The sequence below is a fragment of the Trichoplusia ni genome, chromosome 3 (genome assembly GCF_003590095.1).
Source record: "Trichoplusia ni isolate ovarian cell line Hi5 chromosome 3, tn1, whole genome shotgun sequence".
In the NCBI taxonomy this organism is placed as follows: domain Eukaryota; kingdom Metazoa; phylum Arthropoda; class Insecta; order Lepidoptera; family Noctuidae; genus Trichoplusia; species Trichoplusia ni.
The window spans coordinates 4,288,443-4,312,938 of record NC_039480.1 but is presented as its reverse complement, the minus strand read 5'-3'; the positions used below and the strand labels follow the sequence as shown (position 1 = coordinate 4,312,938).

The 24,496-nt window shown below is 38.7% G+C and overlaps 2 protein-coding genes and 2 non-coding genes across 14 annotated transcripts in view; 3 read left to right on the top strand and 1 right to left on the bottom strand.

Moving 5' to 3' along the window:
• The first annotated feature begins 1,887 nt into the window (after positions 1–1,887).
• Trnae-uuc lies at positions 1,888–1,959 on the top strand. Its single transcript has one exon. It is a non-coding gene; the product is annotated as a tRNA-Glu (tRNA).
• A 651-nt stretch (positions 1,960–2,610) lies between these two features.
• Positions 2,611–17,662, bottom strand: LOC113508964 (ATP-dependent RNA helicase abstrakt). 3 transcript variants are annotated; one of them, XR_003402058.1, is made up of 14 exons: positions 17,065–17,662; positions 16,529–16,711; positions 15,552–15,719; positions 14,020–14,209; positions 13,257–13,393; positions 12,298–12,395; positions 11,802–11,965; positions 6,550–6,755; positions 5,764–5,880; positions 4,717–4,907; positions 4,149–4,248; positions 3,104–3,189; positions 2,992–3,068; positions 2,611–2,917 (listed from the first exon to the last, which is right to left on the bottom strand). XR_003402058.1 is itself a non-coding variant. In XM_026892179.1 (13 exons), the coding sequence occupies exons 1-13, from the start codon at positions 17,282–17,284 to the stop codon at positions 3,066–3,068; spliced, it is 1,863 nt and encodes a 620-aa protein (XP_026747980.1). In that variant the 5' UTR covers positions 17,285–17,662; the 3' UTR covers positions 2,611–3,065. The 3 variants fall into 3 exon arrangements, 2 of the variants coding, with proteins under 2 accessions (XP_026747980.1, XP_026747979.1); XM_026892179.1 differs by having other exon boundaries at positions 2,611–3,068; XM_026892178.1 differs by having other exon boundaries at positions 2,611–3,189.
• Positions 7,521–7,592, top strand: Trnae-uuc. Its single transcript has one exon. It is a non-coding gene; the product is annotated as a tRNA-Glu (tRNA).
• A 106-nt stretch (positions 17,663–17,768) lies between the features above and the next one.
• LOC113508942 overlaps positions 17,769–24,496 on the top strand; it is a 100,788-nt gene continuing 94,060 nt past the window's right edge. For 8 of the 9 annotated variants that reach the window (XR_003402055.1, XR_003402056.1, XM_026892151.1 and 5 more), the window contains exon 1: positions 17,772–18,125. Coding sequence is in view for 7 of the 9 variants with exons in the window: in XM_026892151.1 (XP_026747952.1) it covers positions 17,972–18,125 (154 nt within the window). In the remaining 2 variants the exon portion in view is untranslated. Of the gene's footprint in view, positions 18,126–24,496 lie in introns of all 9 variants that reach the window. The other variant, XM_026892152.1, reaches the window with a different exon arrangement.

Here is a 24,496-nt window from a genome sequence, read left to right as displayed (position 1 = left end):
CTTAAATATTTAAGTACTCTTGCCAGTAAGGAAAGCGCTGAGTACTCTTGTGTTGAGCAGGGAAAGTATTTTAAATGACAGAAACACGAAATCACCTCGTGCAAGGCATCGTTGGTGTAGCCACACTGAGGCAAGCTGGGGCGCTTGGCCCACCCTGGCTCTATCCCTACTGATATTATAATTGCGAAAGTAACTCTGTCTGTCTGTTAAGCTTTCACGTCTAAACCACTGAACCGATTTTAATGAAATTTGGTACAGAGATAGGGTTGACTTTGAGAAAGAACATAGGATAGTTTTTATCCCGGGCTTTTGAAGAGTTCTCTTGGAAACGCGATATAACCGACATTAACGCGGGCGAATAGCTAGTATAAGAATATATATATTCGTCAACGAATATCGAAAACTTACCCAAATAAAATTGACACACAGTTCAAATCATCCAAATGAAAGTCTTACCTAGTTTTGCCAATCCTGAAACTGTCTTTAGAAGACCTGTTTACCTTACGGCATGTTCTTTGATAACATTAAGCCCATAGCAAATGTTGCAAATGACTTACGAAAATTTAAAAAAAACAGAAGCTTTCTACAATTTTTATAAATTAAAGGACTTTCTTAAGCGAGGCTGCACTGTGGTATTATTTTATGTGAAGAAAAAAATATGGAAATTAATAAATTGAAGATGAGAGAGCCGGATCTGACCAAGATTTCGGAAATGTTATTTTATCCCAGCGTAAAACTGCGCTTGCTATTTCTCTAACCCAGTTATGAACGACCTGGGCCCCGATTCTGCTATTTGCAATGGCCGATGAATGAATGGCAATTGGATTAAATTTGAAATTATTCCTACTCTCATAAGCATTTTACCAATACAATCATTGGAAGTTAATTGTTTTGATCTTGAGTGTACCGTCCCGTACTGAATTTCCAATTACACTTTAAAAAACATTTTACATTTTAAAATTATACTTTTCGTATTATGTTACTAAGTAACATAATACTAAAAATAAAAGTGTTATTTTAATTATTTCATCGGCAATTAATTGTAAAGAAACGGCCGATGAATGAATGAAATTTGGTTTAAAATGACAATTTACGTTTTCTCTAAAGCATTTTTCTACACAATCTCTGGAAATTCAATGTGGGACGCTAAACTCAAGGTCAATACAATTAAGTTCCAATTATTGTATTCGCAGAATGCTTAAGCGAATAGGAATAATTCCAAATTAAATTCAATTGCCATTCATTAATCGGTCATTGTAAAATAGCAGAATCGAGGCCCTGTATAACTGAGCGATCATTCAACACATGTCATTAAGGCGGGTCAAAACGTGGCTTCGATCAACAAAGTTCCTAGCACTTAATAAAAAAACTCCATTGTAACTCTTAACTTCGGTGATCGGACGAGAACCGTGTATTCAACGTATTATGGACGCTGGTGTTCATCCAATATATAAAATTCCCGTGTCACGATGTTAGTTACCGTACTCCTCCGAAACGGCTTTACCGATTTTTACCAAATTTGATATTCGTATTCAGCAGGTCTGAGAATCGGCTAACATCTAATTTTCATAACCCTAAGTGATAAGGGTTGTCCACCCTTAATATTTTGTCTCCACTGTGATCATCGAGGCGGTACGTAGTTCGCCGGGACAGCTAGTTTAATTATAATTATCTATTATTTGATCATATTCATAAATTATACACAAATATATATTGAACAAATAAATTACTGCTGGTTTACTCAATTTGATAATATTTTTGCAAAGAGTCGTGTTTTATTTTTCAAAAACCAAGTATTCAAATGTTTTTTTTCATATGTCGTCATTTTATATTAATCTATAAATTAATCTACCGGATCTAAACGCGTATTTGATCTAATAAGTACAATCCCGTATGGTCTAGTGGCTAGGATACCTGGCTTTCACCCAGGAGGCTCGGGTTCGATTCCCGGTACGGGAATATATCGTAAGATGTTGTTGTTTTGTTGAAACGTCTTTCGTTGTTTTTAATAAAGTTTTACTGCTATTTAAATAATCTCTATATTATTTATTAGTTTATTTACCTCGTGTGCAACAATTGTTTGGTAAATTCAAACTACAATATATTGGTGGGAACTTTATATAAAGGGTTTTGGTTCACAAAATTCGTTAATTAGAGGTATAGATATTTTTTTATACTTGGTGAGTCATATGTGAGTCATCTGTGAGTCGTGTGTGACGCAGAGTAAAACGGGGTGAATATGATTGGATTTCTTACTATCCTTATTAACCTCACTTTCTTCGGTAGTACATTGCTCACTCGCAGAGTCCACTAGATTATAGCTTGTATTAGAATACGCTGAAACGTGACCTCTATTAGAGTATTATTTCGTAAATTTCATAAATTAATTACAATTATTAAAGATAAAACAACAATTAACTTAAAATATTCTTTATTTACATTTAAAACGACTTACATTCTATCAGACCACTTATTTATATTTACAATTACACTACAAACATTATAAATACATATTTCACATCCATACAACGCCATCTAGTCTCAAACTAAGCAAAGCTTGTATTGTGAGTACTAGACAACTGATAAACATACTTATATATTTCTAAATATATAAATATTATAGATAAATTACACCCAGACACAAAACAAATGATCGTGCTCATCACACAAATATTGGAAATTGTTGAGTAACGAGTGAAGAGCGACCTGTATGAGAGTTGTAACCAGTGCCTTATTATCCATAAGGCACTTTAGGCCAGTGGCTAGGGGCTCACTATGACCAGGGGCCCACCACGCCCGATGAAATAAAAAAAAATGAAATCACGTTAGAAACCCATATTTAATTGACACTCTAAGACTGACAGTGCCTATCTTAATAACTGTGGCCAAAGTAGGCATCTAAAAAAAAGCTCGATAAAGTTTTCATTGAATGAAAATAACTTGAACCAAGGGGGCCCCCACTCCTTTGTTGCCTCGAGGCCCCTGGACCCGTAGATCCGGCCCTGATTATAAGTGTGATGTGTTGATAGACATCGGTCGGCTGATGTGAGGTGTCTAGGGGTTGTCTATAAGGACCTCTTTTAACAAAACAAGTGTTATACTAATAGTCAGCCGCGGTGTTCGCCAAATAATCTCTTCTGCCGATGTTTGACGCTTGCTTGTTCTGCACCGCTTCCAGCTTTGGACATTCTGTTGACAATATAATAATATTAGGTAAATGTATCATATTTTTACATGAAACAAATTAAGGCTTTAAACTGGGACTCGGTGTTTTTGATTAAAAATACTGAATAAGTATGTCTGATAGTTACGTTTTTTTTTTATAACGTGGTTAACAAGGAATTCAAATGATATTGTCAGTTGAAATTTCTTGTGACGTCCATTATCATTACAGTTTGTAGCGACAAACGACGTTTACCCCAATTACATCTTAAATACTGTCTTTTGCATTTATAATATTATGGTAGGATATATTTTTTATTCGAACTTAAGGTAGTCATCATTGGCCTAGCCTTTTCCCAACTATGTTGGGGTCGGCTACCAGTCCAACCGGTTTCAGCTAAGTACCAGTGTTTTACAAGGAGCGACTGCCTATCTGACCTCCTCAACCCAGTTGACTGGGCAACACGACACCCCTTGGTTAGACTGGCTGTCAGACGTTTCAAGCTTCTGACTACCTGTAACGACTGTCAAAGATGTAGGAATAACCACAATTTAACGTGCCTTCCGAAACACGGAGGAACTCGTTATGACAAAGATGGTCACCCATCTACGGACCAACCGCATCAAGCAAAGCTTAACCTGTGATCGAATCACTTATGCGGTTATAGCTTAGCCACGAGCTCCTCGATTCGATCTTAAGGTAGTATTGTTAAAAATGTAGCTAGTCGTTGAAAAATAAACCTATATATTCATTAAAGGAGGCTTTTCTTCACGATTGCCTAGTTTATAGATAAACTCAATCATTCATTGCATTCCATATGTTACAGAGATGGTACAAAAAAATAACAGTTCAATATGGACCTGTTTGGCACGCAAAAATTTAGGAGAGAGGAAGAGGGCAGAATAGCAATTTAGTCAAATTAATTTTGTGGCATTAAAACAACTAGAAAAAAATATATTCGGCAATACGTCAGATATAGTCTTACCTGTGATCCTGTGTCCCAAGCCCCCGCAGTAGGAGCAGCCCTGTCCGTCGGCCGCCGGCACGTCCGGCTCCCCGATCATGTCCAACAGGAATGAGGGGACCTGGACAAAACGTAGGAACGATATAGCACAATAGAGTATTCAACAAAAATAATTATGTTCAGTCCGTTACAAAGATTTCCAAAAAATATTGGATAGGTATTTCTTCTTTTATCTCGTAAACAAAAATGACGTTTTTTACTAACAAGTGATGTTACTAGCCCCCCCCCCCACTACAACACATTTTTGAATTACGAGATAATCGTTTGTATCCTTTATTTTTTGGACATCTCTGACGGAATAAACAAATTATTTTCGACCAGATTATTATAAAATCGGGAGACTAATTCATAATAAGTATTTTTCTGACGCGATAGTCGTGAGTCAAACTAGCCTTTGTCCATCCTTAGTCTCTAGACAATCTGTGTACCATACTTTATGATAATCGGTTGAGTAGTTTTGACGTGAAGCCGGGACAGACACAGGCAGACAGAGATACTTTCGCATTTATAATATTAGTAGGATGCCTACCTTCTGCCGAGCCTCCCTCAGCAGATGCGCCAGGTCCCTGAGCACGCTGTCGTCAGCCGCCCGCCCTAGCAGGGTCGTGGCCACGCCCTCGCCGCCCGCCCTGCCCGTACGACCGATACGATGGACATAGTTCTCAATGTCTTCCGGCATATCGTAGTTTATGACATGTTGGATATTCGCGAAATCAAGACCTGTTCAATAGGAAATGAGTAAGAATTATTCTTCTTATCGTATGGTTGATGTCCAACCTGGTGTCAGAGTTTAAAACTCTCGTAGACTTGAGTCAACATCATCTTAGCCTTTTCCCAACTATGTTGGGGTCGGCTTCCAGTATAACCGGATTCAGCTAAGTACCAGTGTTTTACAAGGAGCGACTGCCTATCTGACCTCCTCAACACAGTAACAGACAACACGATACAGACTTCTGACTACACGTAAAGACTGTAAAAGATGTAGGAATAACAGCTGGGACCCACAATTTACCGTGCCTTCCGAAAGACGGAGGAACTTACTTGGAGTAAGATGGTAAGCACTTGGGGTCGGATGGTAAGTACTTGGTGTTAGATGGTAAGTACTTGGTGTTAGATGGTAAGTTCTTGGTGTTAGATGGTAAGTTCTTGGTGTCAGATGGTAAGTACTTAGTGTCAGATGGTAAGTACTTGGAGATAGATGGTAAGTACTTGGTTTCGGATGGTAAGTACTTGGAGTTAGATGGTAAGTACTTGGTGTCATGTGTGAGACATGTGAGACTGGTGTGTGACATGTGTGTGACATGCGTGTAACATGTGTGAGACAAGTGTGTGACATGTGTGAGACAAGTGAGTCATATGTGTGACATGAGTGTGTCATGCGTGTGACATGTGAGTCATGTGTGACATGTGAGTGACATGAGTGTGACATGTGTGTTACATGTGAGACTGGTGTGTGACATGTAACGTATGTCATACGTGCTACAAAGGTTACGCGCGCTACAGATTTCAAATGTGCTACGGCGTAGTATATCTGTAGCTATGTTTAAGTAAGATGTCACAGCTTGTATGTCAATACCTTTGCTGGCTACATCTGTAGCTACCAGTACATCCTTTTCTCCCCTCCTGAATGCTTCCACAGCCCTGGACCTCTCCTCCTGGTCCTTCCCGCCGTGGATGGCGACCGCTTCTACACCTGAGAGAAGGAGATTGAATGAAATGAAATCATTCATTCTACAAGTAGGATATATCATCACTTTTACATGTCTTTTCTTTTTGTTTTAGCTGACTTCAATTAAAATAAAATTTTGGTCAATTCTATGACCTATCAAAAGATTCTTCCTAAAACTTTAACTTCCAATCTATACTAATATATAAAGCTGGAGAGTTTGTTGTTTGAACGCGCTAATCTCAGGAACTACTGGTCCAAATTGAAAAATTATTTCTGTGTTGAATAGACCATTCATCGAGGAAGGCTATAAACCATCACGCTGCGACTAATAGGAGCGAAGATACAATAGAAAATGTGAAAAAAAACAGGGCGGGTATAAATCATAACTTACATTTTCTACCCACGGGCACGAAGTCGCGGGCAACAGCTAGTACTAATATACAAAGATGAAGAGTTTGTTTGTTTGAACGCGCTAATCTCAGGAACTACTGGGACGAATTGAAAAATTATTCCTGTGTTGAATAGACCATTTATCAAGGAAGGCTATAGGCTATATAACATCACGCTGCGACTGATAGGAGCAAAGATACAATGGAAAACGTGGAAAAAACGGGGAAAATTCTAACCACGAGGACGAAGTCGCGGGCAACAGTTAGTTAACTATATCTATCTCCAACTCCTAAAGCTACTGACCCTTGAGGAGTAGATATTCATGAATAGCATCGACATCCTGTTTCCGTTCAGCGAACACCAGCACCGGAGGGGGGGTCTTCTGCAGGCACTGGAGAAGATGGACAGTCCTGGCTTCCGCCTTCACCGGCTCCAACTCCTGGCGAACGTTCAGGGAGGCCGCTCCGGCGCGACCCACGTTCACTGTCACCGGTTTAACAAGGGCTGATCTAGGTGTGAAGACAAATCATAAATTAATAGATGTTTTTCAATTTTTATAACCTTGAACAATATCAGTTCAAGAAATACTCCATTCTTGAAATGAAACTACTTTTACGGATTTTATCGCGGTTTAATTTTAAGATTTTAGTGACCATGATACCTGAAAAGGTTTCGAAACGTCGGGAACTAAAATCAAAATTTAAACCGCGGTAAAATCCGTAAAAGTAGTTTCATTTCAATGTCTAACATTCGCGTAAACCTAAGAAATCACTATACTCCATTCTTATCTATACTAATATATAAAGCTGAAGAGTTTGTTTGTTTGTCTGAACAAACAAACTCAGAAACTACTGGTCTAAATTGAAAAATATTTTTGTGTTGAATAGACCATTAATCGAGGAAGGCTTTTGGCTATAAAACATCACGCTGCGACTAATAGGAGCGAAGATACAATGGAAAATGTGAAAAAAAACAAGGCAGGTATAAATCATAACTTATATCTTCTACCCACGGGGACGAAGTCGCGGGCAACAGCTAATTCATTAATATACATATGAAACAAATAAATGGCTGCTGGTTAACTCAATTTGCTAAGAGTTCGTTTTATTATCATAAATTATGTGATTGAAATGAAAACAATCTCAAAATATGAATAGTTACGCCAATATTATTTACCTCTTTTCATACCTAAACAAATTTAAATATAATAATTTAATATTATTCTATAAATTAATCTGCCGGATCAAAGCACGTATTTCGTCAATTCTGTACAATCCCGTATGGTCTAGTGGCTAGGATACCTGGCTTTCACCCAGGAGGCTCGGGTTCGATTCCCGGTACGGGAATTTATTGAAACGACGTTGCTTTTGTTGAAAACATCTTTTTGTGTATTTTTAACAATCTTTAACCGATTCTTAGATCATCTTTAAATATTTATTTACTTATTGAGTTCTTGTGCAACAAGACCTTGGAATATATATTTTCTTTATTGCCATGTTTTTTTCGATAAACTTAAAATAAATTATATACACCTATAAAACAAAAAAAGGTGGAAAAAATCTTGGACGGTGTTGTCCAGGGCCTCGATTCTGCTATTTACAATGACTAAATTGACACTATACCTATTATTCTAATCATATTTCCAAAATAACAATTTGAAATTCAATACGGGGCGGAACACTCACGATCAACACAACGAATTTTCAATTATCGTGTTAACAAAATGCTTAAGAGTATAGGAATAGTTTCCAAAATTTAAAATTGTATCCAATTGCCATTCATTCATCGGCCATTGTTAATAGCAGAATTGGGGCCATTCGATAACATGTTTTAACACCTTATAATACATGTGGAAATCAATAAAAATATACTATACGCTAGTATAGCATATTTTTATTTTCATTTTCCCGCTCTTTTTATTTTCTTTTCACGCAGTTCCACCCGCGTGGCAGGTCGTCAGTATAATATACACCGTGATTTTTTAGTCGTCTTACAAAAGCAGCCCAGTTCATGTATCCAATGACTAGAATACGTTCATGATAAAAATAATAGGTATTTATGAGATTTCAATAAATTTAAAATGCAATTCTTATTCAATATTATGATGCAATTCGTAGTTTTTTAGAAACAGCTCTGTTGCGAGCGCGGTCCGAGCCTTGTAACAATGGTGAGGGGCGCGGGCGGCGGCGTTTATATCATTTTTAAGAGTACATTTCAGATTTCTCTTGTTTAATTTTCTTCGTACTTATTATCTTAGTTGACGATAAAAAAAAAAAATCGCGCCTAGGCGTATTTTACGTCGGATACATGAACTGGGCTGCTTTTGTCATCATCATCAGCCTATCGAAGTCCACTGCTGGACATAGGCCTCTCCAAGTGCACGCCACTGAGATCGATTTTCGGCTTCTCGCATCCAGCTCCTGCCAGCCGTCTTGCGCAAGTCATCACTCCACCGTGCCTGAGGACGTCCTACACTACGTTTGCCGAGGCGTGGTCTCCACTCTAGAACTCGTTTACCCCAACGGTTATCGGTTCTTCGGCTAATATGGCCAGCCCACTGCCACTTCAGCTTGCTGATTCGGTGGGCTATGTCGATGACTTTGGTTCTCTGACGGATTACCTCATTTCTGATGCGGTCCCTCAGAGAAATACCGAGCATAGCCCTTTCCATAGCCCGCTGAGCGACTTTAAACTTGTGAACCAGCCGTACCGACAGTGTCCACGTTTCGGCTCCGTAAGTCATGACAGGTAGGACGCACTGATTGAAGACTTTTGTCTTTAGGCACTGTGGGATCGACGATGTTAAGACTCGACGTAACTTCCCAAATGCAGTCCAACCCAACTGAATTCTCCTATTCACTTCGTCCTCAAAGTTGTTTCTACCTAACTGCAATGTCTGCCCGAGGTATACATATTTCTGAACAACTTCGAGAACGGCGCCGTGTATCGCAATCGGTTCCGGTAGAACATGTTCATTGAACATGACCTTGGTTTTGTCCAAGTTCATCCGTAGGCCGATGCGTAGAGAAGATTCAGCCAGGCCGTTCAGCATCTGTTGTAGGTCCTGCAGCGTTTCCGCCATGATGACAATATCGTCAGCAAATCGCAAGTGAGAGATGTGTTCGCCATTGATGTTGATGCCGCGTCCTTTCCAGTTCAGCGTCTTGAACATATCCTCCATTGCATTAGTGAACAATTTCGGGGAAATAACATCCCCTTGTCTCACTCCTCGATGCAACGGTATGGGCCTTGTTTGCTGATTCTGTACTTGGACGGACATTGTAGCGGCTTCGTAAAGACATCTCATCACTTGGATGTATCGCCAATCTACTTGACAACGCTGCAGGGACTCCAGAACAGACCAGATTTCCACCGAGTCAAAGGCCTTCTCATAGTCCACAAATGCTAGACACAGGGGCTGATTATACTCTTCGGTCTTCTGTATAATCTGCCGCACTGTGTGGATGTGGTCTATGGTGCCGTATCCGCTCCGAAACCCGGCCTGCTCCGGCGGTTGGAATTCGTCGAGTCTTCGCGCAAGTCGGTTCGTGATCACTCTTGAGAACAGCTTATAGACGTGGCTTAGGAGGGAAATGGGTCGATAGTTCTTCAGCTGGGTTTTGTCTCCCTTTTTGAAGAACAGGACGACAACACTCCTACTCCACGCCTCTGGAGTTCTCCCTTCAAACAGGACGGCATTAAAAAGCTTTTGGAGCTCCCCTAGTAAGGGGTTTCCTCCTGCTTTTAATAGCTCTGTTGTAATGCCATCCTCGCCAGGGGCTTTTCCATTTTTGAGCTGTCTCAGAGCGATCTCGATTTCGCCACTGCTGACTTCTGGCAGGTCTTCGGTGAAATGGCGTGTTAATGTGGCTCTGGGATCCTCATTTCCGGGATCAGGTCGAGATGCATGCGATGCGTATAACCGGCCATAGAAATTTTCCACTTCCGTAAGGACTGCCGGCACCGAAGAGACGACTTCTCCACTTGTTGTGGTCAGCTTCGTCAAGTGGCTTCTTCCAAGAGATTGTACGAACACCTTTGACCCCCGATTCAGCTCAATTGCTCTTTCAATGTCTAGAGTATTGGAGCACCGGAGGTCGCGTCGTACGTGCTTGTTGATCTCTTGGTTTAGAGCCCGCTTAGCTGACGAAGTGACAGGCGGGTTTTCACGTCGTTTCTTCATAAGCCCTAATGTCTCTTCCGAAAGCTTTGATTTCCTGCCCTTACGCTGCATGTTACAGAATCTCGAACCTTCCTCCCTGAGGATCCGAACCACATATTCGTGGTTCTGGTTAACGTCTGTTGTGGTTTCCACGGCGGCAAATCGGTTCTCCAAATTTGACTGGAACGTTTCAGATCCTGTCATGGTTTGGAACAGTGTTGGTCGGAGCCTGGCCTTCATCAGACGGAAACGTTCGGCCTTGAAGTTGATATTCAGAGAGCCTCGGACAAGTCGGTGATCGCTCCCGGTATTAAACCTATTGATCACGGAGACGTCTCTGAATATGTGCTTCTTGTTCGTCATGATGAAGTCAATCTCATTTTTAGTCATAGTGTCGGGGCTTTGCCACGTCCACTTCCTTTGAGGCTGCTTTTTGAAAAAGGAGTTCATCAAAAAGAGCCCCTCGCGTTCGAGGAAGTTGACGAGCATTTGCCCCCTATGATTCCTGCTTCCAAATCCATGGGATCCTACTGCCGATTCGCCGCAAATCTGTACTCCCACTTTAGCGTTAAAGTCCCCCATGACAACGGTGTAATGGGTCTTTGTAGTGAAGTGGAGGGCCCTTGATATATCATCAAACATATCCTCCACTTCATCGTCTGAATGTGTCGAGGTCGGTGCGTACACTTGCACGACCTTAAGGCTATACCTGTCGGTGAGCTTTATGATAAGGTACGCTACCCTGTTCGACACACTAGACACCTCCACAACGTTATCAGCTAGGGACTTATTAACCAGAAACCCAACGCCACCTTGAGATTGTTGGTCTCCCTCTCGGAAGTACATTAGGTGACCTGATTCGAGGGTTATGGTGTCCTCCCCCTCTCTTCGAACTTCACATAACCCTAATATGTGCCACCTAATCTTCCCAAGTTCCACCTCGAGTTGCGCCAGATGCGAGTCAAGCCGTAGCGTGCGGCCGTTGTACGTCGCAAGAGTCAGATTTGTTTGGTGGCCTCTCGTAACCCGGAGATTCTTCGCACCCCCTGTCCCGCCGTAACCACGGTCGCCACCGTGACCGGGAATAGCGGGACTGCCGGGAACTAGGGGCCGTGGCTTTTGTGTGCTGCCCATAGAGGTATTTAGCCTACTGCTATCACGCTGGCCAGACGGGTTGATAGAGGGTTTTTTTTTCCGAGTTTTCCTTCTCTCGCACTGGTGTTCGGTGCATTTTGACTCCATTAGTCGACTTCTACGACACCCACTGGAAGAAGGGGTAGCGACATATGTATTCTTTAGCCGTCGCTACACGGCACAATTTATGTAGATCGGCTGCTTTTGTAAGACGACTAAAAAATCACCGTGTATACAAAGATTAAGAAGAGTTTATTACCTGGCAAAGTTCTGTATCTTCCTGGGCATGGTAGCACTGAAGAGCAGGGTCTGCCTTTGACCGGCGAAATATGAGAAAATCGTTCTGACATCTTCTTCGAAACCCATGTCTATCATACGATCAGCTTCGTCCATACATAGGTAACGGCAGACGTTTAAACGAACCTAGAAAACAAACATGATTACTAATATTATAAATGCGAAAGTAACTCTGTCTATCTGTCTATCTGTTACGCTTTCACGTCTAAACCACTGAACTGATTTTAACGAAATTTGGTACAGAGATAGAGTTGACCTTGAGAAAGAACATAAGATAGTTTTTATCCCGGACTTTTGAAGAGTTCTCTTGGAAACGCGATATAACCGAACTCGACGCGGGCGAAAAGCTAGTAATGTATAAAAAAAACTCTACTTATTATTTTTGCATGATTTTTTAATTTATTAAACTAAACTATTTTGTATCGGCTTGGATTTAGTAAACTGTTTTGTATACTCACCATTTTCTTGTCTAACATATCCATGAGCCGTCCTGGTGTGGCCACCATGATGTGTACCCCTCTCTGTACGACCTCCATACACTCGGACACAGCCACACCTAATATAATACAATAATAATTATTATTTAGAAATATATAAGTATGTTTATCAGTTGTCTAGTACTCGTAATACAAGCTTTGCTTAGTTTGAGACTAGATGGCGTTGTGTGACAGTGATAGTTGTGGTATATTACAAAAAAATTAAAATAATACGAACAAAGATGAGCTTCATTGATAATAAGTTTTTTTGAAACGTCTTCCGTATTAAGGAATCTAATCCTTGTGTCTGGGGTCTCACAAACATTCAAGTCACATGCACAAAGACACCCAGACTCCGAACAAGCATTCGTGGATCACACAAACGCTTGTCCTACGAGATCGAACTACCACGTCGCGTTCAGTGGGTTTGGCGTGGTGACCTCAACCACTCGGCTATCCGTGCAGTCGTGCGACGGGTCTCGCAATTTGAACCTCACGTGACCTAACGTTTGGCTATACATAATTAATTTTTAATTGACATAGTCTAGGAACCCTCGAGGAGCTCGTGGCTAAGCTATAACCGCATAAGTGATTCGATCACAGGTTAAGCTTTGCTTGACGCGGTTGGTCCGTAGATGGGTGACCATCTTTGTCATAGCGAGTTCCTCCGTGTTTCGGAAGGCACGTTAAATTGTGGGTCCCGGTTGTTATTCCTACATCTTTGACAGTCGTTACAGGTAGTCAGAAGCTTGAAAAGTCTGACAGCCAGTCTAACCAAGGGGTGTCGTGTTGCCCAGGTAACTGGGTTGAGGAGGTCAGATAGGCAGTCGCTCCTTGTAAAGCACTGGTACTCAGCTGAAACCGGTTGGACTGGTAGCCGACCCCAACATAGTTGGGAAAAGGCTAGGCCAATTAATGATTGTCTAGGAACCCTCAATTACCTCCAATAGCCAAACAGCTCCTTATTTCAGGATTTCCCGCCATTTTCAGTTGTTTCACAAAGTGTAGGATGATGTCGTGTGTTTGCTTCGCTAATTCTCGTGACGGACAGATGATAAGGCCGTACGGTCCTTCGTTTCTGAAAATTAAAGTAATTAATTAATGTTTATAATTAGGTTTTTGTTAAAATAAAGTGTTTGGTAAGTTCATTGAGTGTTTAACAAAAATATCTCATGTTATTTTCTATAACTGCTTAAATAAAAAAAATGAGAGAGTTTAGATTTGGGAGAGGCCTTTGCCCAGCAGTGGGACACAGTGGGCTAGATAAAAACCAAAAGAAAAGTTAGTTGAAATCTCGTGTGACGTCACTTATCAGTACTCTCTCCGACCAATGACGTAATTAGTTAGCACTTCCATACGTAGTAACTTTCATGCTTTAATATTCGCTATTATTACGATATTTTTACGAAATGTCCCTGGCAGTCGAATTTCATTATTTTAATCGAATACCCTAATAAATACAATTTGTATGAAATGAAACCATGACATCCGGTACAGAATATTGTTAGTTTTAAGATAGAATAAGTTTAATAAACTAATTAGTTTTAGTCATCATGCGAAAACAGTTTAGTGGGTTTAAAAAAAAAATTCAGGTTCCCTAACCACAAGACAAGGCAAGTCAATAAAAAATAAATCTAATGTCAAATGACGTCACCAAAATGGCCGCCGCATCGTTACCAATATGAGTGCCACACTGACACTTACTTGATGAACGGCATCTTGATTTCCTGCTCCAGGCACATCATGATGATGGGCAGGGTGAAGACCAGGGTCTTCCCGGAGCCGGTGAAGGCAATGCCTATCATATCCCGGCCGCTCAGCACCGCCGGGATGCCTTGCACTTGGATTGGTGTTGGATGCTTTATACCTTTAGCTTCTAGACCTCGTAGGATACCTGGAAATAATGTTGTGTTTTTAATATTCTATAGGTTTTGTACAGCGCCATCTTTTTTCAAAGTTAGTGAAGCTGGTATTGAGTAATAGAGATATTAACACACTTATATTTGTGTAGTAAATGTTTTAGTATGATTCATGTTTAAATACAACAATTATGTAAATTCAATTCGCTCGCCCTTCCAAAGCGTCGGATTAAGGACTCCGGTTGGGTCCGAAACTAGTCGGGTAATCTCCATAAATACGCGTTAGTTGCATCATTTAAATTTTAAATACATACATTACAACATTATCTAATATATAAAATTCCCGTGTCACGATGTTAGTTGTATTACTGTACTCCTCCGAAACGGCTTTACCGATATTTACCAAATTTTATATGCGTATTCAGTAGGTCGCCCGCCCGCCAGGTGGACCGATGACCTGAGAAAGGTCGCTGGAGGGGACTGGATGCGGAAGGCGGAGGACCGGGTGTTGTGGCGTAAATTGGGAGAGGCCTATGTCCAGCAGTGGACTATGATTGGCTGATTGATTGATTGATTGATTGATTCAGTAGGTCTGAGAATCGGCTAACATCTATTTTTCATACCCCTAAGAGATAGGGGTTGCTCACAGTAAAAAGAAATATTTTATTTTTTGGACGGTTGTTCTTGCTTTTATTTTTTTATAATGTGGCATTAAAAAATACATACAACTAGAAATAATTTATTAGGCAAAACAACGTTTGCTGGGTCAGCTAGTGGATAAATAAACCCCAGTTATAAAACAACCACTGGCATCAAGTGTGTAGCAGTCAGGGCTACTTACCACTTGGCCATTGTAAGGCCAGTTTTTGTATAGTGGCCTATATATACAAACTAGCTGTTGCCCCCGACGTCGTCCGCGTGGTTAGAAGATATAAGTTAGGATTTATATCTGCCCTGGTTTTTCCACATTTTACATTGTATTTTTGCTCCTATTAGTTGTATCGTGATGGTATATAGCCTAAAACCTTCCTCAATGAATGGTTTATTCAAAACAAAAATAATTTTTGAACCAGTAGTTACTGAGATTAGCGCGTTCAAACAAACCAACAAACTCTTCAGCTTTATATATTAGTATAGAAGTATAGATTAGTATAGATATAGATTTTAGCATTACTAATATTTAAATTTTCGTTTATGTTTGCTCTCTTCTTTTATGTTAATTATGCTTTCCTAAGCTTGGCGGACCAAGACGGTGCACGGCGGTTCAGGTTTAGTCGTAGAAAGATTCTGACACTACCCGTTTCCCTGAAGAAGTTGGTTTTCAAGAGGATTCCCCCACCAAACTATAGAAATTGGCTGGTGGTGATGCTGACCTACCTTTGGGAAACTTCATATGCTGAAAGGTCCTGACGGGAGGGGGGACATCCTCACCCTCGACCAGGATCCGAAGCTGTCTGCGGACGCGCTCGTGCCTCTCTTCTGGAAGCTGTAGGATGCAGCGAGGGGGGCGCCAGGATGTCTTTATAGGTTCTTCATATTGAATACCTGGAGACAATGGTTGTGGTTAGCTTTTGAAATTTGATTTTTGAATTTTGTAATCTCATGTTCCATTAGAAAGTTAGAAATTCAAAGAGAATCTATCTATGTTGCCACTTTAACAAAAAAAAAAATAAGTTAAGCCACATTTGATAAAGCTATAAAAGTGATGTGTGATGATTTACAACTGCATTTGTAATTTATTTTTTAGGCCCAACTGGTTCCTGGTTACTTGTGAGTGGTGATGGACTCCCTGTTCCGCATTTAGGCTCCAAGTCAGCCCATTGTGCGTGGGGTCTCGTTTTGAGCCCAATTGTACAATATACTCATAGTCAATACATTGGACTTATTTTTTAAACATGTAAAAACTATATGGTTTTTTTTTCCATATAGCCAATATTATATCCCAAGGCTGAGCAAATAATAAAGTTGTGACGGCCTGGAACAGTCTGCCAGAATCTGTTGTTACGGCACCAACACTGAACTGCTTCAAACATAGACAAGACAAACTTAATATAATTATATCCAAACTATCATCATCTATTCAGCCGCTAGTGTGTTTTCAAAAATATAAAAATAATAAAATACTTATGTAATTTTCATTTAATTTCTTCCTTCTTAAGTTCTTAACTCAGATTCGCACCATTCTCAACACCGCAATACACAATGCTCTCCACTTGGCGGCAGATAAAAATATATGGCTGTTAGTTATATGCAGTACGTGTTCATGAGGCAGTCACGACCCTCAGCATTGAGGAAACCGACAAGCAGCAGCAGCATATTCTTAACTTACAACTTCAAGAGTTAGAAATATTTACCTTTAGCCAACTCAGCCACACCCATAAGAGCTTTACTCTGTGCCACACTTTCAAGTATATGTTCTTCTTCTCTGGCTTGCCTCTCCGCTGCCGACAGTGCTCTGGCCTCCGCTAGCCTCTTCAGTTCACTGTGCTGGTCCAACAGAGAGACGTTGTAGCGTCTGCCCCATTCCTCTTGAGAAGCTGTATGAGGAAATAGTTTTAATATAGTATTAAATATTGAGTATGTGTATAGTGTTCTAAAAACTTTCCTGCTTGGATATTTCATACGGTGGAAGAATTATAGCTTTACGACATAAACCAAAATTTCTTCAGGTATTGTGGAGTGAAATAAATATATATCAAAATTATTTTTAATACATATAGGTCCTAAGTATAGCCACTTTTTAGCCAGCCACCTTTAATTTTATTCGGATAGTGAGAATTGTATTCCTTAACTCATACAGAAAATATGAAATAGGTATGTAAGTGTGTACATTGCTAAAGTCAGTTTTAAATAAAAACAAACATAACCTAGAAATTATGATCAAACTTACTCTCGTCATCAGGGTCATTGTCACTGGAGCTCTTGGGCTCAGCAGCAGCTTCCGCTGCGAGCTGTCCAATCCTCCCTAATTTCATCAACTGCTGTTTCTTCCTCTCTTTAACTGGTACGTAAGGTTCATAATTATCAATATCTTCCTCTGACTCTGAGTTCTCTTCGCGTCTGTAACGCTTTATTGGCGGCGGCGGAAGTTCTTCTTTTACTTCTTCCATTACTTATTTCGGTTTTTGGATATTAATATAGTAAAAGCTCCGACTTAAGTTTTCGTAAATATTTACAACTATAAGTTCGCTACAGATTATAAAAAACTTGACAGATGATTGCCAATTTGCCAAAAATTCCGTTCTACGTAAACAACGAACTGGTTCGCTGTTACGTGCTATTATTAATTTCTGAATGTGAAATTTACTCGTGACGCACCAATCACTATGGACTTTATTGAATGCGAGTAGTAAGATTAATTTAGTTTCATTCTTTGGTAATTTATTTAATCGGGTTAGGAATGTGATAAATCAATAGGTGATTAATCATAGATAAGTGATTGGAATATTAGTTCTGTTTACAAAGTAAGAGACGGACAAGTTTCAGACGTAAAATTTGTATTTATATAAATGGCGTAGTATTTTATAAAGAATCAGATTTCTTATGTAATTTAAACGTTAATGAAATGTTTTTATGACACAAAAAGATTTTTGAAAGGAGGTTAATTAATTTCAAAATTCAACTTACATGCAAATCTTTGTCAAACAATCACACTATCAACGTGTTGTCATCTGTCAAATTGTCAAAATATGCAAGTGACACGTAACTTTATGTAATTAAATTACCTATTTATGACCTCCAAATGTGTGAAAACGTGAAAATTTTCTCTTCTACCGGTCAATAATATAGTATACAACATGTCGGATAAAAGTTTCGGGGACTGTCCGAGCAGGAACATTGTTAAAAACCCGCTTTTGTCCACCGCCGTGACTGGTCTCTCAATAGAGGATTTGACGCATAACGCAGTTTTAGTCCCAGTTGCGGCTAACCAGGCTTTGATCACGAGATCCGGTGAGTACTATTATTTATTTTTAACGTTAATGTACGCTACGAGCACGTTTTTCATGACGTAGTATAAAGAAACAAGCCAAAATAACCGTCATAGTTTTTCACCATCTCAATGTCATAATTCGAGTATTTCTCGCGAATTCTTGGCTGTTATACGCTTTACAGTACTCGCTATAGTGTTTAATAGTTCGTAAGTGTAATTTATAAGTTTTTAAGTGTGTGAAATTAGTGAAAAGTGTATATTTTTGGTGTGACTTACATAAACAGTTGCAATGTCGTCTTTTTTATATAAATCTTACAAGAACGCGCCGTTCGAGTACGGTTTTACACCGGAAATGCGATTTTCTTTCCGTTCTAAATTCAAAAGGATGGAGAAATATGTGTTTGATGCTACACATGTGAGTAAATAGTAGTTTTGTCTCTGGTTGCTTCACCAAACCGTTTTGAGTACAAAACAATGTTTATGGCAGCCATTAGAATAAATATACTACTCTTTAAAATTGATGAAAAAGTTTAATTTCTACCCTATATCACTTAAATAATTTGTTTACAAATTAAGGATTTAATCAATATAGCCCTTTTATGGTCATCCATTAAGTGTTAACTTGCCTCCTATTATGCCTTATGTTCTCTCAATGGATATTTATGTTGTATTCTCATTGCCAGTAGCTTATTTACATTATTTAATACATAGTCAATTTTAAATCCTTTAATATTTTCATAATAATTCGTAAATGGTTGATATCATCTTCAAATTATGTGTAAGCATCAACTTTATAAAATGTAAAGACGGTGTGCCCTCATGTTTGTATTGTCTATACAGTTTGCGTTTGAAATATATTGGGTTTGGTTATCAATCAATTGAAACTGTTAATTACTCTATTACAAATCATTAGTCACAAGATGTGTGTAATGCAGAAACTGGTTACCGTTTCGTAACTCTAACTTTATTAACAGCTGTTTTGGCATTAAATTTTTCATTTATTACAAAGATTTAAATTGATTTTAGTCTTGTTTGAAATATTGTATCTTTACGTGTAAAGTAATACCTAGACTCCATTTGTTTAGGTACCTGAAAGATTAACTTTTTATGCCAACAAATGTTAAATAAATAAACAACAGTTATATTTCAGTGGTATATTGGGATTTGGAATTCTTATCTATCTTATTTATTCATGTTTTAACGTTGTTTTTAACTGTTTTTTGGCACACATAAGATTATTTACCTTTTTTTAAACTACCTGATCATTTATGATATATTTATAGCCTGAAGTTATCCCACTGCTGTGAACCTAGTTATGATTTACCACCTATGTAATATTATGGTATGCAGTAATGATTTGATTTGATTTGACTGCTTGGGACATGCCTCTTCTCATTTAGGCAAGGCTCAATCATCGATAACCACGCTTCCTCATGACAAATTGGTCTGGCAAACTCGTCTCAAACAGTCTTACTTTTGGAAATCATGTTTTCCTAATGAGGTTTACCAATAAGAATGATTAAGCAAGTAAATGTTATCTTTGAAAAATGTTCTTGGATAATTGTCTGTGTAGGGTCGATTTCGCAATATCATGCAAACAAATAAAAAAATGACTAACTTTTTTGTATATGAATTTATATCTTCTGATATCTTTAAGTTTTACATATCACTTTACGATCTTTAATTATTACCTGAAGCAAGGGTTTACTCACGCGTATTTATCGGGATCGCCCGACTAGTTTCGGACCCAACCGGAGTCCTTAATTATGAGCTGGGCGGGGTCGCGAGTCGAGCTGACGTCAGTGACCGTTCATCTCGCTGCTTAGCGCCGCGCTACAGACCGCAATTTACCGATCTTATAATAGGCTTAAAGCTAGGTACAATAATGGATACCCTGTAGGGTACAGCCAAAACTATGTATCTGTTCTCCAATTCCCATCTGACACATCTGGAGAGAGATCAAGCGCATTACCCACATTTCCCGCCCCACGTTTTTATACACTACTTTGTTTGTTTGTTGTTCCGGTTGGACTTTTATAACTTAATTTTAAGGCACTTCTCGATAAGCTAGCAGGCTGAGTTAGCAGTAGAATTTTCAGGGTAGTTTCAAACCCGATGACAATGCAATTTACAACTGTAAAAACAGCTGGACTGATTTCAATAAAATTGTAATGGTGTGTTAAATAAAAACGTGGGTATTTACATTTTCAAATCTATTAATTTTTACGTGCTTTCCGAAACCCGGAAGCTGTGATATTTATTGCTAAAACAATCACAATCATTGAAAAGCTGGTGCATCACTTGGGATCGAACTTGAAACTTTTGGCTGGGCAGCTTTGATAAAAATATATTTGTGCAACTTATATTCCTTGCATTATTAGAACTATAGTTTAGATAAACCAGTCAAACAAGAGATGTTAAAAAGGTTAAGAGTTATCTAACTTGGTTTTAATTAGTTATAATGTTAATAACTCTGGTTAGATGAGGTAGTGATTGTGAATCTATTGCAAAAGAAATACTAAAGTAATATTTGTTTATTGTCTTGCCAATGGAGTTTTATAAACACAGTTCTGGTTTATCAATAGAAAGTGTGAATTTATTTATGGAAGTGAATTTGACTTGGGAAAGTTGTTTCTTTCAACATATGCAGTTCAGAAGGCACAACGGCCAATTTAGGCAGAGGCCATGTTCTAGGCATAGATTTATTGATAGACATGTGATCAGAAACAATATTCATAACAGACCAGGCTTGCTATAAACATTCCAATATTCATGTACTTTGGGCATCTTCTGTCATTTTATCTCTGTAGCTTATAAAGTACCACTGCTGGGCAAAGTTAATTTTAATAATCCTTATTAATAATATAAATGCGAAAGTAAGTCTGTCTGTCTGTTACGCTATCACGTGTAAGCCACTGATCTGATTTAATTGAAATTTGGTACCGAGATAGAGTTGACCTTGTGAAAGAACATGGATAGTTTTTATCCCGGACTTTTGAACAGTTCTCTTGGAAACGCGATATAACCGATCTCGACGCGGGCAAAGCCGCGGGCGAAAAGATAGTCATTCCATAATCAGTTCCGAATACAGCTACAGTGTCAGCTGCGAGTAGTGAATTGTTATCAAAAAAGGCAAATGTTAATGTTAAGAAAATAAAAACAAAGACCAACAATGATTTATTGTTTATTTCATAAAAACTTATTTTTTTTTACAAAATATGGCTCTTTTTAAACTAAAATTAAATTATTGTACTACCCGTATTAGTAGAAAATACTTATTTTTTTATTATTTGGGCGAAGATAGGCTTGATTACGTCATAGGATGCGGTGTGATGGAGAAAATTGAACGCACGGCCAATGACCTTGATAGCTTAGTTGGTAGAGCTAACCAAGAGTGGAAGGATCGATTCCTGTTTGATGTTAAAAAAAGTTGAGTTACAATCTCGTAAAATGATAGTCCGAAAAATTTACAAATGAAATGCCGCAAAAATACATAAATCAAGTATCTCGATCACTCAACTCCCACTTTAATTTAATCGTTGAATAAAATCTGATAAAATTCGCAATAATACCTATTCAATGAGCTTTCTTCGCCCATTTTAGTTATTACAATATTTAAATCTAAATTCTAATAAATAAAAACACGTTGTCATTTTAAAATTAAATTAAATAATAAAATGGCTGACATCGCCACAGATAAGAACAACTTTTCTTAATCTTTCCATTTTTCAAACTATATTGTGGTTATACCAGTCCCGTATATTATATGAGCTGTGCTTATGACCTCTAGAACTACTGAAAATTTTAAAATTATTTTTTTGTATTAAGTACGTGGCCATTTTGATTTTTCTAATTGATCATCGGAAACCGGGATATTTGTCGAATTTAATAAACGACTCCTGCATTAACGAATTTAATCGTTGTGTCGCGGCTTTCACAAACATTCAAGTCACATGCACTAACACACCCAGACTCAGGACAAGCATTCGTGGATCACACAAATGTTTGTCCTACGTACGACAAATCTCGCGATTTAGTTTGGTCGTGGTGATTTATACAATTGAGATATCCGATCTTTTTCCGCCATTGACAGCTGAAGCTAAAAAAAGCTTGAAAAAATGTCTACCATTGAGGTCTACTCTACCAAACGTTGAGTATGGATGTGGATGGATATAGGGGAAGAGGACGACCAAGGAAACAATGGATGGATTGTGTGAAAGACGATATGGCTGCAAAGAGTGTTTCTTGTGAGGTGACGTCAGATAGAAAGGTATGGAAGAAGACATGTTGCGCCGACCCCAAATAACAATTGGGATAAGGGCAGGGGCATGATGATGTCTACTTCACCAAACGAAACTCGGTCGATTTGATATCAGCTATTTGTATCTTTAAATTGCGGATATCCGCCTATTAAAGGATCCAGTTACGTTTAAATTTAAAACGGTGAATCACGTTTGGTAAATCAGATAAAATACTTGCTAGCTCTTGATGTATGTGGCTGTAGGACCGAGACTGAACATAGACTTTGTTCTAAAAATTTAGGGTCTGAGAGTTTGTCAGCAAACCGACTAAACATATTTGTACCCTCTGTCCCGCGAGTATGATTCGCACTTGAAATTTGTTTTCTGTTAATCGCGACCCACACGTATCACCCGCATACTTGCAAGCTCTCGACTAATAAGCGGTTTGCCAAAGAATTATACTTTAAAGCGATTTCAGCAACTCGTTCAAACGCCCGACCCAATCGGTTCGTGAATGTTCGAAACAATCAAGCATTTTGTTAATAACTCTAGTATACTCCAATATATAGGTGATACACAATTTAGGGCGTACCCTTGACGAGGTTTAGTCATAAGCCTTTCACGTTAGAAAACATCTTGAAGACAACTCCAAACAAAAAAGAGGTTTTACAATTCAGCTGGTATTATTTAATACTTTAATGATGCAACGGTTTACTCACGCGTATTTATCGTGATTGCCCGACTAGTTTTGGACCCAACCGGAGTCCTTAATCATGAGCTGACGCGGCGGGCGAGCGAGCCATATATGAAAGAGTAAACCGTTGTATCATTAAAGTATTAATAGACTTCACAAAAGTTACTATATTCGCCATTCTTAATGTATTTTTCTATCTATATTTTCTTCTTTATCTAAATTGATGACGCCATTTTACATTAAGTATACAATAACTTAAATAATTAAAGGTAACTTATTGTTATAACTTACGTATTATACAATCACATACATAACATTTTACACATGCTTTTTAATACAATTCTTGGGCTTTTAAGATTCATAGCTGTTTATTTTTTTGATTTCTTGTTTTGCCGTGTTGTTCGTAAGCAGGGTTTAAGGGTATTTGTTTAATAAAATTTTTAGTCTGTCAGATTTTCAAAAAAATAATGTATACGAAGTTAAAGCAAAAATTACGAGGATTTCGTGTGACGTCACTAATTAGTTTTTTTTGCCAGTTGGATACTGCCATCCTCTTCGATTCGTTTTACAATATTTAATGCAATATATCGTAGTGTTTTTTGTTGTTTTCATAAAACCAAAAATCGACACATTGTTTTCTTTTTAATTTTATCTGACGGACTAATTATATTATCAAATACCCTATTGGCATGTGGAAGCAAGACACCGATATACACAGTGTAATTTATTGTCTCGCTTTCACAATGGCAAGTCTTGTTTAAAGCTTCTTGGAAAGCACATGGGCCTTTTATTGGTCTTGGTTGGGATCTCGTTTTGGACCAGTCATCCGTCTCATTGAAGGCTCAGATTTTAAGTAACGTAGATCAGTTGATCTCCTGGTATGACCGTTGGACTGAACAGCCAAAGTCCGTAGCTTGGATCATATGCACTAATGTCAGTTAGAATTTGTGTGCGAATTACAATGTAATTACTAATGGCCAGAAATGGTGAAGGTAATAGTCACACCTGAGAATTGTTCAAGGGTGTGTTGCGTCACGTCAGAGGTCTACGGGCGGGTTAAACTCGACGACGTTAAACCATACGATTGAAAGAAGTGTGGAAAACGACTGTCTTCATTTTCGACAAGTGTTTTCGAAACGAATAACTTGGTTTACCTATTCAGCCTGAACTGCCTTCGATATAACCAGGATTGGATTGTTTAGGCAACAAATTTTGGTAGTCTAAATTTGTAGTTCAATAAGAATGATACTAGGCATTTATTGATCACCAATCTAGGTCACTGCGGGTACTGATTCAAATATTTGTAATTATGTTTCCTCGCCATGTTTTCCTTCACCATTAATCAGGGATGTCTTGGTAATTAAGAAAGTACATTATAACTTTGAATGTTGTTAAACATAACGTTGGTTCCCTGCGTTAGAATGGAACCTGTACCTTGTGCATATAAATCCATACG